The sequence below is a fragment of the Leptodactylus fuscus genome, chromosome 2, assembly GCF_031893055.1.
Source record: "Leptodactylus fuscus isolate aLepFus1 chromosome 2, aLepFus1.hap2, whole genome shotgun sequence".
In the NCBI taxonomy this organism is placed as follows: Eukaryota; Metazoa; Chordata; class Amphibia; order Anura; family Leptodactylidae; genus Leptodactylus; species Leptodactylus fuscus.
Window position 1 is genome coordinate 112,214,352 of NC_134266.1, and position 13,140 is coordinate 112,227,491.

Sequence of the window (13,140 nt, forward strand, 5' to 3'; positions counted from 1 at the left end):
CATGGTGTAGACACAGGAATAGCTAGATACACAGGCTCGCTCCCTGCACTTAGCCCCTCCTCCCTCCCCCCTGAGAGCAGCTGATACATCATTTGACTCAGGAGCAGCTAAGTCAGGGCTGTGGCCACAATGAATTGAATAAAGTAAGATAGTGGACAGACAAAGCAGTTTTGCTGAAGCAATGTATTTAGGAAAAGTCTTACATCCACATTAACAAGCAGTATAGATAGGATCCTTGTGATGGGACAACCCCTTTAAACTATGATCATGTGACTTATTACAGTTGGAAGCAGGATAAGAGAGATTCTGTAAGTAGAGATGGTATATAACTACTCTAGATAAAAACACTTTATGGTCGGGGCCCCAAAGTCACTGCCAATGGATGGGATTCTGAAAGATCTTTTCAAATCTGACATAAGTTATAAATGTTTCCCATGGTTGTTACTTTTTGCCTTTAGTCATGGCAGATTATTAAATTTTATGTTTTACAGCACCATGACGTGTTCGCAGTACAAGAACAGTGGAATTCCTCAACATGTGACCACTTTTTGTAAAGTACATCCCTCAAGAAATTTACCAAGGGGTATAGTAAGCATTTTGACCCCACAGCTGTTTCATAAAATTGTTGCTTTAGCAAATTTCTCAATTTCACAAATAGTTGAAGAAAAAAATGCACCCTACAGTTTCTTGAGCAATGTCTTCCTAGTACAGAAATACCCTAGATGTGGATGTAAACTGCTGTTTGAGCACCTATCGGGGCGCAGAAGGGAAGGAACACCGTTGATCTTTAGGAGGGCAGATTTTGTTTGCCATGACAAACTGCAAAGAAAGGAAAGACCCAAAAAAGGTGCAGAATCTGTTCCAAAAGGGGAATAAGGAAAGGCATACCTCCCAACTTTTGAAGAACCGAAAGAGGGACAAAATGTGCGGTGCGCTATGCGCGCCGCGGCAAATTTAGCCCCACCCACTTTTGTCTTGACCCCGCCCACTCATTAATTTTTCATGTGCCCGCACACAGTATAATCCTCCTACAGTCACCCGTAAATTATATGTCCCCCCCCTATCTCTCCCCCAGTTTCATATACACCCTTCATCTGCCCCAGTTTCATGTCCCTCTTCCATCTCTGCCCCCAGATTCATGTCCCTCCATCTCTGCCCCCAGATTCATGTCCCTCCATCTCTGCCCCCAGATTCATGTCCCTCCATCTCTGCCCCCAGATTCATGTCCCTCCATCTCTTCCCCCAGATTCATGTCCCTCCATCTCTGCCCCCAGATTCATGGCCCTCCATCTCTTCCCCCAGATTCATGTCCCCTCCATCTCTGCCCCCAGATTCATGTCTCCCATCTCTGCCCCCAGATTCATGTCCCCCATCTCTGCCCTCAGATTCATGTCTTCTCCATCTCTGCGCCAGGATTCATGTCCCCCATCTCTGCCCCCAGATTCATGTCCCCACATCTCTGCCCCCAGTTTCATGTCCACTCCATATCTGCCCCCAGATTCATGTCCCTTCCATCTCTGCTCCCAGATTCATGTCCCCCATCTCTGCCCCCAGATTCATGTCCCCCATCTCTGCCCCCAGATTCCTGTCCCCACATCTCTGCCCCCAGTTTCATGTCCACTCCATATCTGCCCCCAGATTCATGTCCCTTCCATCTCTGCTCCCAGATTCATGTCCCACATCTCTGCCCCCAGATTCATGTCCCACATCTCTGCCCCCAGATTCCTGTCCCTCCATCTCTGCCCCCAGATTCATGTCCCCCCATCTCTGCCCCCAGATTCATGTCCTCTCCATCTCTGCCCCCAGTGTCATGCCGTCCTCTCCTTCATCTGCCCCCAGATTCACGTTCCACCTCCACATTAAACTTACCTTCTCCTCCGCTCCCTCGCCGCTCTCTGCCCGCCTCTCTCCCTGACACACGCGGCTGAAGCTGCTCGCGTGCTCGCTTCGCCGCTGCGTCTCTCTCTCTCGCTGACACATGCGGCTGAAGCGAGGAGCTGACCTGTGTCAGCTCCTCGCTTCGCTGCTGCCGCCAGCTCCTGGCTTGTACATCGCGTCTACAAGCCAGGAGCCGGCGGCAGCAGCGAAGCGAGGAGCTGACACAGGTCAGCTCCTCGCTTCAGCCGCATGTGTCAGCGAGAGAGAGAGACGCAGCGACGAAGCGAGCACGCGAGCAGCTTCAGCCGCGTGTGTCAGGGAGAGAGGCGGGCAGCGGCGAAGCGAGGAGCTGACCTGTGTCAGCTCCTTGCTTCAGCCGCATATGTGTTCAACTCAGATCTGCGTCCTCTGGACGCAGATCTGAGTTGAAATCGGGACATACCTCCCTCCAACCGGGACCGCGGGACATGTCACCCAAATCGTGACTGTCTCGCGGAAATCGGGACGGTTGGGAGGTATGGGAAAGGCACCACTTATCAGTGTGACACCTGCCCTGAAAACCTGGCCTGTGCATGAAGTATTGCTTCAGACTGTACAACACCACACATGAAGTATTTCTTCAGACTGTACCACACATATCCACAGATCACTCATTTTATAATTTATTTTCCATAGTATATCACCTCCTTATACTGTCATGTACTCTGCACAGATTTACCTTTCATCCTCTGTTATCCATCAGTTTCTGGAAAATACTTAATCTGTTGGGTCCAAATGTTCACTATACCCCTTGGGTCCTGTTTTCAAGCTTAGGTGATTATTTGGAGCTTGTCAATGTTCTGGTTCTTCAGGGACCCTGTAAACAGGATATGGTGCCTGAAAACTATTTCTGGGAATTCTGCCCTACAAATAGCGTTCTGTCCCTTCTGAGTCTCACTGTGTGCCCATACATCAGTTTATATCCATATGTGGGACATTTCCGTAGTTGGGAATAATTACTTAGCAAATTAGGAATGTATTTTCTACTTTAACCCCTTGTAGAAATGAAAATGATGGGGGCGTGGCTTGGCATGCACGCAAGCGGTTGCTTCTTCTAAGAGCTCCGCTCCGTGCTCTGACATCGGGACTTACAGTACCGGCGAAATGGGCAGGAATCGCACGAAAAAGCAGCAGGGGGATCCCTCAACCCCCCTGCCGCATGATGGGACTATCTCCTCCTTCTTCTCCCCGGCCTCAGGGCGTACGGAGCCGGTGACATCTGCGGCCTGCATCACGCTGCCTCCGCCATCTTCAACTGCACGTGGGCGGCTCAGGGAGCAACGCAGCTCTAGCTGCTCCTCTATGCCGGACATCTCCTGCCGGGAAGTGATCGCTTCGGGTCTTTCCACGCTGGCGTCTCGTGCCTCCCAGGTACCTCCTGTTTCTCCCCCGCCTGTGGACCTATCTCCAAAGCCCCTGCAGCCCCCACGGCCCCAGGTACAGCCTTTACAGCCCTCAACTACGGCTGCAGGAACAATGGCTATAGCGGCACCGCTGCTCTCCGGCCCATCCCCCTCCCCATTTGATCCCAGGTCCACTCCAAGGGACCTCCTGCATTTGTCTCCCATCTTCCCCCACCTGAGGAGGCGGCCCATACCTTGCAGAACTTTCCAGAACTACAGGCCCTGCTAGCTTTACACAGGAGAGATATGGACAGTCTTGCTTCCGATCTTAAGTGTGCCTGGCGTCAGGATTTACAAGTGGTCAAGGCGGACATTTCTGACCTTCAACGGCGGGTGCGGGCTTTGGAGGATTTTCAATCATCTGCAACTGCCTCCTCTGATACTATCCACTTCCAGGTGTCCACGCACACGGCACAACTTTACAACCTCGTTTCTCATATGGATGATATTGAGAATCGTAACCGCCGCAACAACATACGCATCCGGGGTCTCCCAGAATCAGTCCCTACTGAGGACTTGGTACCGGTCCTCACTGGCATCTTCAATTCCCTGCTGGGACGTCCTCCCGATTCTCATATTGAAATGGACCGTGCTCACCGTGCTCTCCGCCCTCGGAGCACAGACCCTGGCAAACCGAGAGACGTAATCTGCCGTATTCATTTTTATGCTATAAAGGAGGCGATTCTACACAAGATCAGGGATACCGGTTCTGTGGACTTTGACGGCAGCTCCTCGTCTGTCTTTCCGGACCTCTCTAGGTATACTCTCCGTCAGCGAGCTGCTCTGAAGCCCCTCCTCTCCCTTCTCCAGGATCGAAAAACCCCTATCGGTGGGGCTTCCCGTTTTCTCTTCAGGTTCGCCGTCGTGATCGTGTCTTATCTCTTGCTCACCCGGAGGACCTCCCGAGTTTTCTGCGTGCCTTGGGCCTTCCGCCACTGCAACTCCCTGAGTGGTCCGCTCTTCTGACTGATCCTAACCGCTCTGGTCCGATGCGTCTGAGTTGGGATGCTTCAGACGCCCCAGAGTATTCCGGTCCCTCGTGTACTCAAAGGCCGCAATGCCAACGTCGTCCCCCTTCAACCCGGAGGCCTCAGATATGACTCTTGTACTTCTCCGTCTCCTGCTGCTGAGGGGTATCCGTGAGTTCTTGCCATACTTTGGTTGATCACTGCATTTCCCGTCTTTATTATTGCATTGTGTTTTTGCACCTGTTTTCTTAGTTGTTCCTGTTTAGTTGCCGCTTACATTGGTTTATGTTTCTGTTTTTATGTTCTGTTGTCGGAGCCGGAGCGTCTCTGCTCTTTTTCTGACCTTTGCTCCTTTTTCTCTGGTTCTGCTTTCTGCTTAGTATCCTGTGTCTAGTTACGTGGATTGCCTTCCTCGACCCCACATAGTTTGGTCCCTGCAGTGTAGGGCCGTTTGGAGACTTGTGCTCCGCGCCTGTAGTTTCCCCGCTGAGGGTACTTCCTAAGCCCTCGCTTTTTGTGGGGTTTTTTACTGTTTTTTTTGTTGTGCCACTTTCAATACTTTGTTGTCTTTTGTGTAGTTCTCGTCTTTTCCTTCTCCCTTTGTCTTTGCCCTGTCCTCCCTACTCTGTCCCACCCCTCTACCATTAGTAATGTCTGATATCTCTGTCTCCTCATTTAATGTCAAGGGTCTTAATGTTTAGGAAAAACGCTCCCGAATCTTTTATGATGCTCATAAACGCAAGGTTCAGATTCTCTGTCTGCAGGAAACACACTTCCTGGCTGGTCAGATTCCCCTTATTCAGAACAGATATTTCCCACTGTGGTCACATAGCAGTAGTTCATCTGGTAAAGTCAAAGGTGTAGCCACCTTTTTTCACAAGAATCTTCCAGTGACGGTTTTGGATTCGTGGTCCGACAATGCAGCTAGATACTTATTTTTGCTCTGTGAAATCTCTGGTGTTACATATACGATAGCTAATATCTATGCCCCCAATACGGACCAGGTCCCCTTCCTCCTGGATACTTTGTCTGTGCTCCAGTCCTTTGCTCGAGGCCATTTGATTGTTAGTGGGGATTTTAACCTCCCTCTGAATCCCTTGCTTGACACATCGACGGGTCGATCCCATGTCTCGTATGGGGCGGTAAATAGGTTTAGGAAGCAGCTGAATTCCATGCTCCTGTGCAATGTCTGGCAAATCCTCCACCCCTCTGATCGGGACTATTCGTTCTTCTCCCACCCTCATGGTACTTATAGTAGGTTGGATTATATTCTTCTTTCTCACAGTCTTCTCTCCTCTGTTTCCCTGGCTAGAATTGAGGTTGCCTTCCTCTCTGACCATGCCCCTGTCACATGTGCGTTCCGTCCGCCTGTTGTCAGCCCACGATCTAACACTTGGAGGTTGAACGAGTCGCTCCTCTTGGACCCCCAATGTCTGGAGGATCTGTAACTTTCTGCCTCCCACTTTCTCCAGGATCATTCGTGTGATTCTACATCTCTGCCGATTCAGTGGGAAGCCTTGAAGTGCGTCCTTCGCGGAGTTTTGATGAAGCACGGTGCTCACCTGAAGAGAGAGGCTGGTCGGAAACTTCATTCCCTTCTAACTGACCCTTGAGGCACAGCATAAGCAGACGCTTCAACAGGCCACTCTGGCCTCCATGACTGCCATGCGTCAGGAGATTAGGGCTCTCCTTGAGCGGAAGCAGCAGAGGCTCCGAGAATTGGGGCAGCGCTCGTTTTACAAATGGGGTAACAAGGCAGGTCGCCTGCTGGCACGGGCGGTTCGGGAACGCTGTGCGGCTCAACATGTGATAGCTGTTAGGAAGCCTTCTGGTTCTATCACCCATATCACGTCTGAGATTGCGTCTACCTTCCGTGACTTCTATAGCTCTCTTTACCATTTACCTCCCCCCCCACTCAGTGCACCCTGCGTCTGACCCCGCTCTCTCCCTCTCTCAGTATGTTGCCAATACCGCTCTTCCTCCTCTTCGATCTGATGACATAGCTCTGCTTGAAGCCCCGTTCTCGGATAGGGAATTGGAGCTAGGTATAACCGCTCTTCCTGGCGGGAAGAGCCCTGGTCCTGATGGTTTTACTGCCAGGTTCTTTAAGGTGTTGCGAACTGAGCTCTCGGCTCCACTCTTGAGGGCCTTTAATTCCATCTCTTCCTCTACCCCTTTCCCCCCGGCCTTCCTTCAAGCCCATATTACTGTCATACCCAAGGAGGGTAAGGATCGCCTCCTTTGTGCCAACTATAGACCAATCTCGCTTCTGAATACGGATGCTAAACTGTACGCGAAATTGATTGCCAACCGCCTGAACCCGTTCATGGGAGACCTTGTACATCCTGATCAGGTGGGCTTTATTCCCAGTAGGGAGGCCCGAGACAACACCCTGCGAGCTTTTTCAGCGATACATCACGCGCAATCCACGCAGATTCCCATGATGTTGTTGTCCCTGGACGCAGAAAAAGCTTTCGACAGGGTGGATTGGAAATTTTTGGAGGCTACGCTAACTCAAATTGGCGTTGGCCCCATCATGCTCACGCATATCCAAGCCTTCTACAACTCTCCCCTGGCTCGGGTTCGGGTTAATGGTATGCTTTCTCCTCCCTTTTCGGTTCACAACGGGACCTGACAGGGCTGCCCACTATCCCCACTTTTATACGCTTTAGTCATGGAACACCTGCTAGTGGCCCTTCGGCAGAACCCTGATATCCAGGGTTTGCGTGTCCGTAGTCATCTGAAGTATCGGCCTTTGCGGATGACGTACTTCTTTTTGTCACTAACCCTCTCATTTTGCTTCCTTCCATCCTCAAAGAAATCGGTACCTATAGTTTCTTCAGTAATTACAAATTGAATTTGGCTAAGAGTACGGCCCTAAACGTCTCCCTCCCTCCATCGACCCTCCGCGCCCTGCGAGCCTCTTTCCCCTTTTTGTGGTCTTTGAATTCTATCCGGTATCTGGGGGTGCAGCTCCCCTGCCACCTTGCGGATACGTATGCCCTGGACTTCCTCCCGATTTTGCGCTCCCTGAAGTCGGACCTTGAACGGTGGGATACCAAAGGTCTCTCCTGGCTGGGACGTGTCAATCTCCTAAAAATGAATGTCCTTCCCAGACTGTTGTATCTCTTTCAGATGATCCCTATAGTCTTGCCCTCGTGTTTTTTTGCGACAGTTAATAAGACCTTCGGTAAATTCATCTGGTCCTCGAAACCCCCGCGTGTGGCACGTAATGTTCTGTCTAGGTCAAAGTGTAACGGGGGACTGGCTGTCCCGGACTGCTCAAACTATTTTCTGGCGGTGGTAGCTGCGCGTATCCTAGATTGGCACCACTCGGTGCGTTCTAAACTCTGGGTCGCTCTAGAGGACTCTCTGAGTCCTATCCCTCTCACGGCTCTACCCTGGCTTCGAGAGAAGTTCTGGACTGACGATAGGAATTACTATGTGGCGCGTCAGACTATGGGAGTCTGTCGCAGGTATAGTACCTTGCGGCTACTCTTCACTAACGATGGCCCACTGACTCCTGTCACGGGCAATCCAGATTTCCCTCCGGCGTTTGGCTCCCGTTTCTTACTCGGTCGGGTAGACTTCCCTGTCCTTCGTTTTCAACAGATCACCTCTGCCACCTCGTTCACTCCTCGCTCTGACCTCCTGGCCCATCTGTCCTGCCCGGATACTGCTGCCTTCCATTGGCAATATGCTCAGCTGCTCCACTTTTACCTTTCTTTGAGATCCCTGCCGGACCTTCATAGACCTCTGCGGCCTTTTGAACGCCTCTGAGTTTCCCCCTCGCCCCCTTCTCATACCATTTCCCTTCTCTATGGCCTCTTGTTGGATGGGGTGGGGGGATTTGCCTCCTTCCTTTACTGATAGTTGGGCTAGGGAACTGGGTGTCTCCCTCCCCCCTAAGCTGTGGTTGCAGGCCTTTAGTGCGTGTCACAAGTTTTCCATATCGTGTAGGGCCCAGGAGACCAATTATAAGATTCTTTCTAGGTGGTATAGGGTCCCTGCCCTGCTCCATAGTATCTACCCCTCTGCCTCTGACAGATGTTGGAGGTGCCTTGTGGACAGCGCCGCACCTCCCATGAGGCGACCTGAAGCGAGCTATGTCAGGGCCCCAGCGAGGGCGGCATTTTTTCTTACCTAAGCCAGTCCAGGACAAGCTGTCCTGGACTGGCTTAGCACGGAGCGGTGGATTGGGGAGGCCACTGAAGCAGCGCTGCTCCAGCAGCCTCCCCTCACGCTCAGGCAGAGAGCAGGTCTTCTCTGTGCCTGCAAACGGCGCTAAGCCCCGCCCCCTCGGGGGGCGCGGCTTTCTGTCGTTCGCTTCGGGCGGCGAGAGGGGCAGGTTCACCCCTGCTTGTGGAGTGTGGCATGATGACCCATATTTGGTGGGGCTGCCCTCTCCTATGCCCCTTTTGGACTGGCGTTCCTCCCGGCTCCACAGCACAGCGCGATTGGCGCCGCGAGGCAGAAGGACGTCTCTGGCTAATGGTCAGACACGCCCTTCTGACACTAAAGCGCTACGGTACCGGCACCGTAAGCTCTTTACACCGGGCACAGATCGGGAAAGCCGACAGTGCGCTGAACTCAGCGCATTGTCGGCTTTCTGGCAGTATATGACACTGCATGTGCCCAAAAGTGGTGAAAGGTCCTCTTTAAAGCAACTTTTTATTGTAAAATATGTCATGGTCCAAATTTTCTGCTTAATTCTGTGAATTACCTGTTGGGACCAAATTCTCACTCTACACCTTGATACATTTGAGGGTTTAGTTTACAAAATGCGGTGATATGTTGGGAGTTTTCTTTGTCCTGCACCCTTGGGGGCTCTGCAAATGAGACTTGGTTCCTGAAAAGGATTGCAGCAAATTCTGCCCTCATTAGCTCTGGCTAAAAAGGTCAGAACACACGGTGCAGTTTGCACACCGGTCAGAGTGCACTTGAAGATGTGTCCACCACCTAAAATATACATGTGACCGTCAGAGTCTTGGAGTAATAGAAGAGGGTGGTCTGATCTAAAGTAATATGTTTCCTTCATATCTATTGGGAGGCTGAGTATGTGCATGCCATTTATCTGGGTAGAGGTGGTGCCAGAAGCACTCTAGGAAGAAGACCAAATAACGTCACCATGATCTGCTGTGTGGAGTTGACGTATAATGAGTAAGCAAAGGATGCTTGTTATGTTTGCTATTTAATAAAAGATGGCTGGAACATTGTACCATACAAGCCCTCTTACATCATGCGTCTTCTTATTTCCTCATAGATTGTCAGCTCCTATGTGCAGAGCCCTCACTGCTATTGTTTGATATGTTAAATCTATGTCACATTATAATGTTAAGATATATGGCATATGTTGGCGGTATATCAATAAAGTTATTACTATTTATGTTTAATGGTATTTGATTTAACAAAGTATTGAAGGAAATAAAACAATGGTGACAATGACATTTTTATTGTTACCCAAACAGCTCTCCTTTGCTATGAATTGTCCTTGGCCTCGGGGACTTTGTTTATACAGTTGCTTCTGCAGTACTTGTCTCATATACTGAATATGACAGATGTCTACGTGATTTTCTTAATCCATTTGTAAGAAAATGCATAAATCTAGCATACAAAGTCCATTGCTTACTGTTTGTCAAACAAGAAATTCCGCAATCCAACAGTAAAATGATATTATTTAGATACATATATTTAACATTTTCTGCTTGCAACAAAAAGAAAAAAAAAAACAGAAAAAAACAAAACGTCCATTTGCTTAAATGATGGGTCTCAAGAAAAGAATGTGCTGTTAAACTTCCTAGGTCTATAATAAACTCTACAATCATTCCTTGCAAACAAACACAATTACAGAAACACCCACTCTCCAATGTTTAACTGGCCCTCATGTGTTTATACATCTGCTTGCCCTACCCTGAACAGACTTTGCCATCTGGTATCTGCATTTAGGATGAGATATAATGAATCATCTGTTAGGGCAATCGGTGTTAACTCCTTGTCCAGCTACGATGGCATGACTCAGGAACACTGCCCCTTTATATCCATGCGGATATGATTTGATTTTCATGTGTGTTTTTTAAATTTTTTTAGATTATGAAATACACCAAACACAGAATGTAACAATAGTTGCAAAGAGCAGGTAAGCTAACAGAATATATATATATATATATATATATATATATATATATATATATATATATATATATATATAGTGTATATGTGTGTGTAACAGGCATAGTACAGATAATAATGGCAATAAAGAAATATAAACCCTTTCGTTTAAAGGTAAATATCCATTTAAGTTTGTCGTCTAATTGATAATATGTATGTGAATATTAATAAAACCGTACAAGTACAAGACCCTACAGACTGGGCAAGGCTCACATAGAGGGTGAATGAGGAGTTAATGTCCAGAGCAGTCAACAAACGGATGAGAAAGGAGAGTATGTCTGGAAAGGGTGGAGATTTCCTTGTGTGACAAGCGCACACATTCACACTTTACATTGCACTATGACACAGTCACAACTTATTGCACTCTCTCACGCACCTATACTGTACTTTCTAAGCACTCTTTTCAGACACACTTAACCAGGCTTTGGGAATATCTCAGCAGCTCTGCCACATAGCTGACATGTCCTTTTCTACAATTCTACAAGTTTACCGATGCAATTGATGGAGGGTGCAGGGACACCTTCTGGAACAGCTGTCTGAGGTGAGAAGTATGTCTGAGTGTGTAATATGTCTGGTGTCTATGTTGTAATATACGGGAATGCAGGATGGCTTATAATGGCCGCTCTCAGGTGGGATATAGACTAGTTGTCTGGTGTGCTAGTTTATTCTGACGTTTGGTCATTGTGATCATGTACAGCTTTATTCTTTTATTGTTTGATTTTATCTATTGTGGTTGGTACAAAATTTCGGGTGTTTGGTTTCTTATCACTTATGAGGCAGATCTCTCTTTTGTATGTCTGTATGATGGACTTGCGTTCTTACTTTTGTAATGACATCTTGTAGCTAAATTCATCTGTCTCTCAGCTACCATTTAGCTGGTTGTGGCCTGGCATCTTGTTGAGGTTTCTATCTATTTCTGGCTGTCTCAGATGTCTATATTTTTAGATCTCTGACTTGTTAGTTGGATAAGGATGCAGGGAAACTTCCTTTCATTCTCTTGTAACTAGTAATATCTCTCTTATTATCAGGTCTATTATTCTGTAACATTTCTAATGCGGTTATTTCTAACGTAATCTGTTCTGTTCTCTGTTTTTTATTTTCTTCTATATTTCTAATATTGTTCTATGACTAAAATTCACCATTGATATAAATATACAGCATATCCTTTGTGTTTTGCAGCTTTTGTGTTCATTATCTTATTGCCGGAACCTTTGGTGAATAGCGGTACATGGTATAATATTGCCATCCCATGTTTCATTAGAGGTTACCATGACACCAGTGGTGCATATTGTTCCTCTCAGTGGATCCAATGGAAGAGTGACTCCATCTGCATCTGACCGTCTTGAGGCAGATAAAGCCAAGTATGTGAAATCTCCGCAAGTAATACATCGTAGGCAAAATCCAGCCATTAACACCAACTTCACCCCAGTGTTGTCCAGAAAGTCAAGCCTATCACCTTGTAGCTCATCATTAGAAACTGAACATTCTTTTAACAACCTCTTTTGCTCAACTATTCAGCAGACATCTCAACAGCAAAGTGACCGTAATTTTGACAAGTGTAATGATGTGTTTCAGACGTCTGCCATATCAAGACTTTGCTCACAAGAAGAAAGGTTTAAACCAAAAACTGTCCTGTCCCATTGCAGAAGCCTCTCTCCTACTGTGCTGAGAAAGCAAGCAAGTCTTAATTCAGAGCCTTGGAATGAAATGCCACATAGTTCAAATCGGAAATTGCCTTTATCCCAGAGTTTTTTCACATCCAACCATGGAGGTAATCCACAGACAACTCCAGGGTCTCCGACAGCCAATCCTCACTGCTTAAGGAGATTAAGTGGTAAAAGAATGAATAGACCAGATTCCCTTATTATTTACAGACAGAAGCGTGATGTGGCTTCATCTACTAAAGAAAACAATAATGAGGAGTTAGGCCTGGTCATTCGGCTTCTTCAAGGGACACCACTATTAAAAAGAAGTTCTCGGTTTTCACAAAATGCAGGTCAAACCTGCAACCAGGAGGTACCACTTTCACCACGAGTGCAAAGAGAGAAAGAGAAAAAGCTTGTTTGCCAGACTCCTGATCCTACATCACCCAATGTACAAGACGTCCCTTTAAATGAGCAGCTGACTTTTACAGATTTTGAAGCTCAACATTTTTTTGAGAGCTGTGGACTGGAAGGTAGCTTGCTAAACCTGCTTAATAACTACCCAAAGGGAGAAAACACACCAATGGGTAGCCTGGAATCCATGGACAGAGTGAGTTGTATTCTTGGGGTGGCAGAGGAAGAAAAAGAAGAAAAAACTCCTGTATCTGTAATTGAGCGTAATGCCCGTGTAATAAAATGGATATACAGCTGTCATCATGCACGTAGCATTGGAGGGCAAGGAAATAAGCAGCTGACAAGGGAATCTACAGTCTGACATGATTCACAACATAGCTCAGTGTTCTGACAAGTCATCGAGGACTCATGTAGTCAGGAGCTTTCTATATTGTACCAATTCTATTGAAAAAAAACCCAAAAAACTTTAGAAAAAAATGTTTGTTGGCTGTCTACTTGTACTTTATGGACAACCTGTTTATTTCATATCATGTCATTGTTCCGTGCCACCTACCTCTTAATCTAAACTTTTATTGTGGCTTACGGTTTGTAACATTGCTATTAAATAACTAAACTACAGAATTTTCC

General features: G+C 47.5%; 1 protein-coding gene across 2 annotated transcripts; it reads left to right on the forward strand.

Moving 5' to 3' along the window:
- The first annotated feature begins 10,391 nt into the window (after window positions 1–10,391).
- Window positions 10,392–13,125, forward strand: FAM110D (family with sequence similarity 110 member D). 2 transcript variants are annotated; one of them, XM_075262714.1, is made up of 2 exons: window positions 10,392–10,424; window positions 11,636–13,125. In XM_075262714.1, the coding sequence occupies exon 2, from the start codon at window positions 11,726–11,728 to the stop codon at window positions 12,872–12,874; it is 1,149 nt and encodes a 382-aa protein (XP_075118815.1). In that variant the 5' UTR covers window positions 10,392–10,424; window positions 11,636–11,725; the 3' UTR covers window positions 12,875–13,125. The 2 variants fall into 2 exon arrangements, with proteins under 2 accessions (XP_075118815.1, XP_075118814.1); XM_075262713.1 differs by lacking the exon at window positions 10,392–10,424 and adding an exon at window positions 10,680–10,997.
- Window positions 13,126–13,140: the final 15 nt, after the last annotated feature.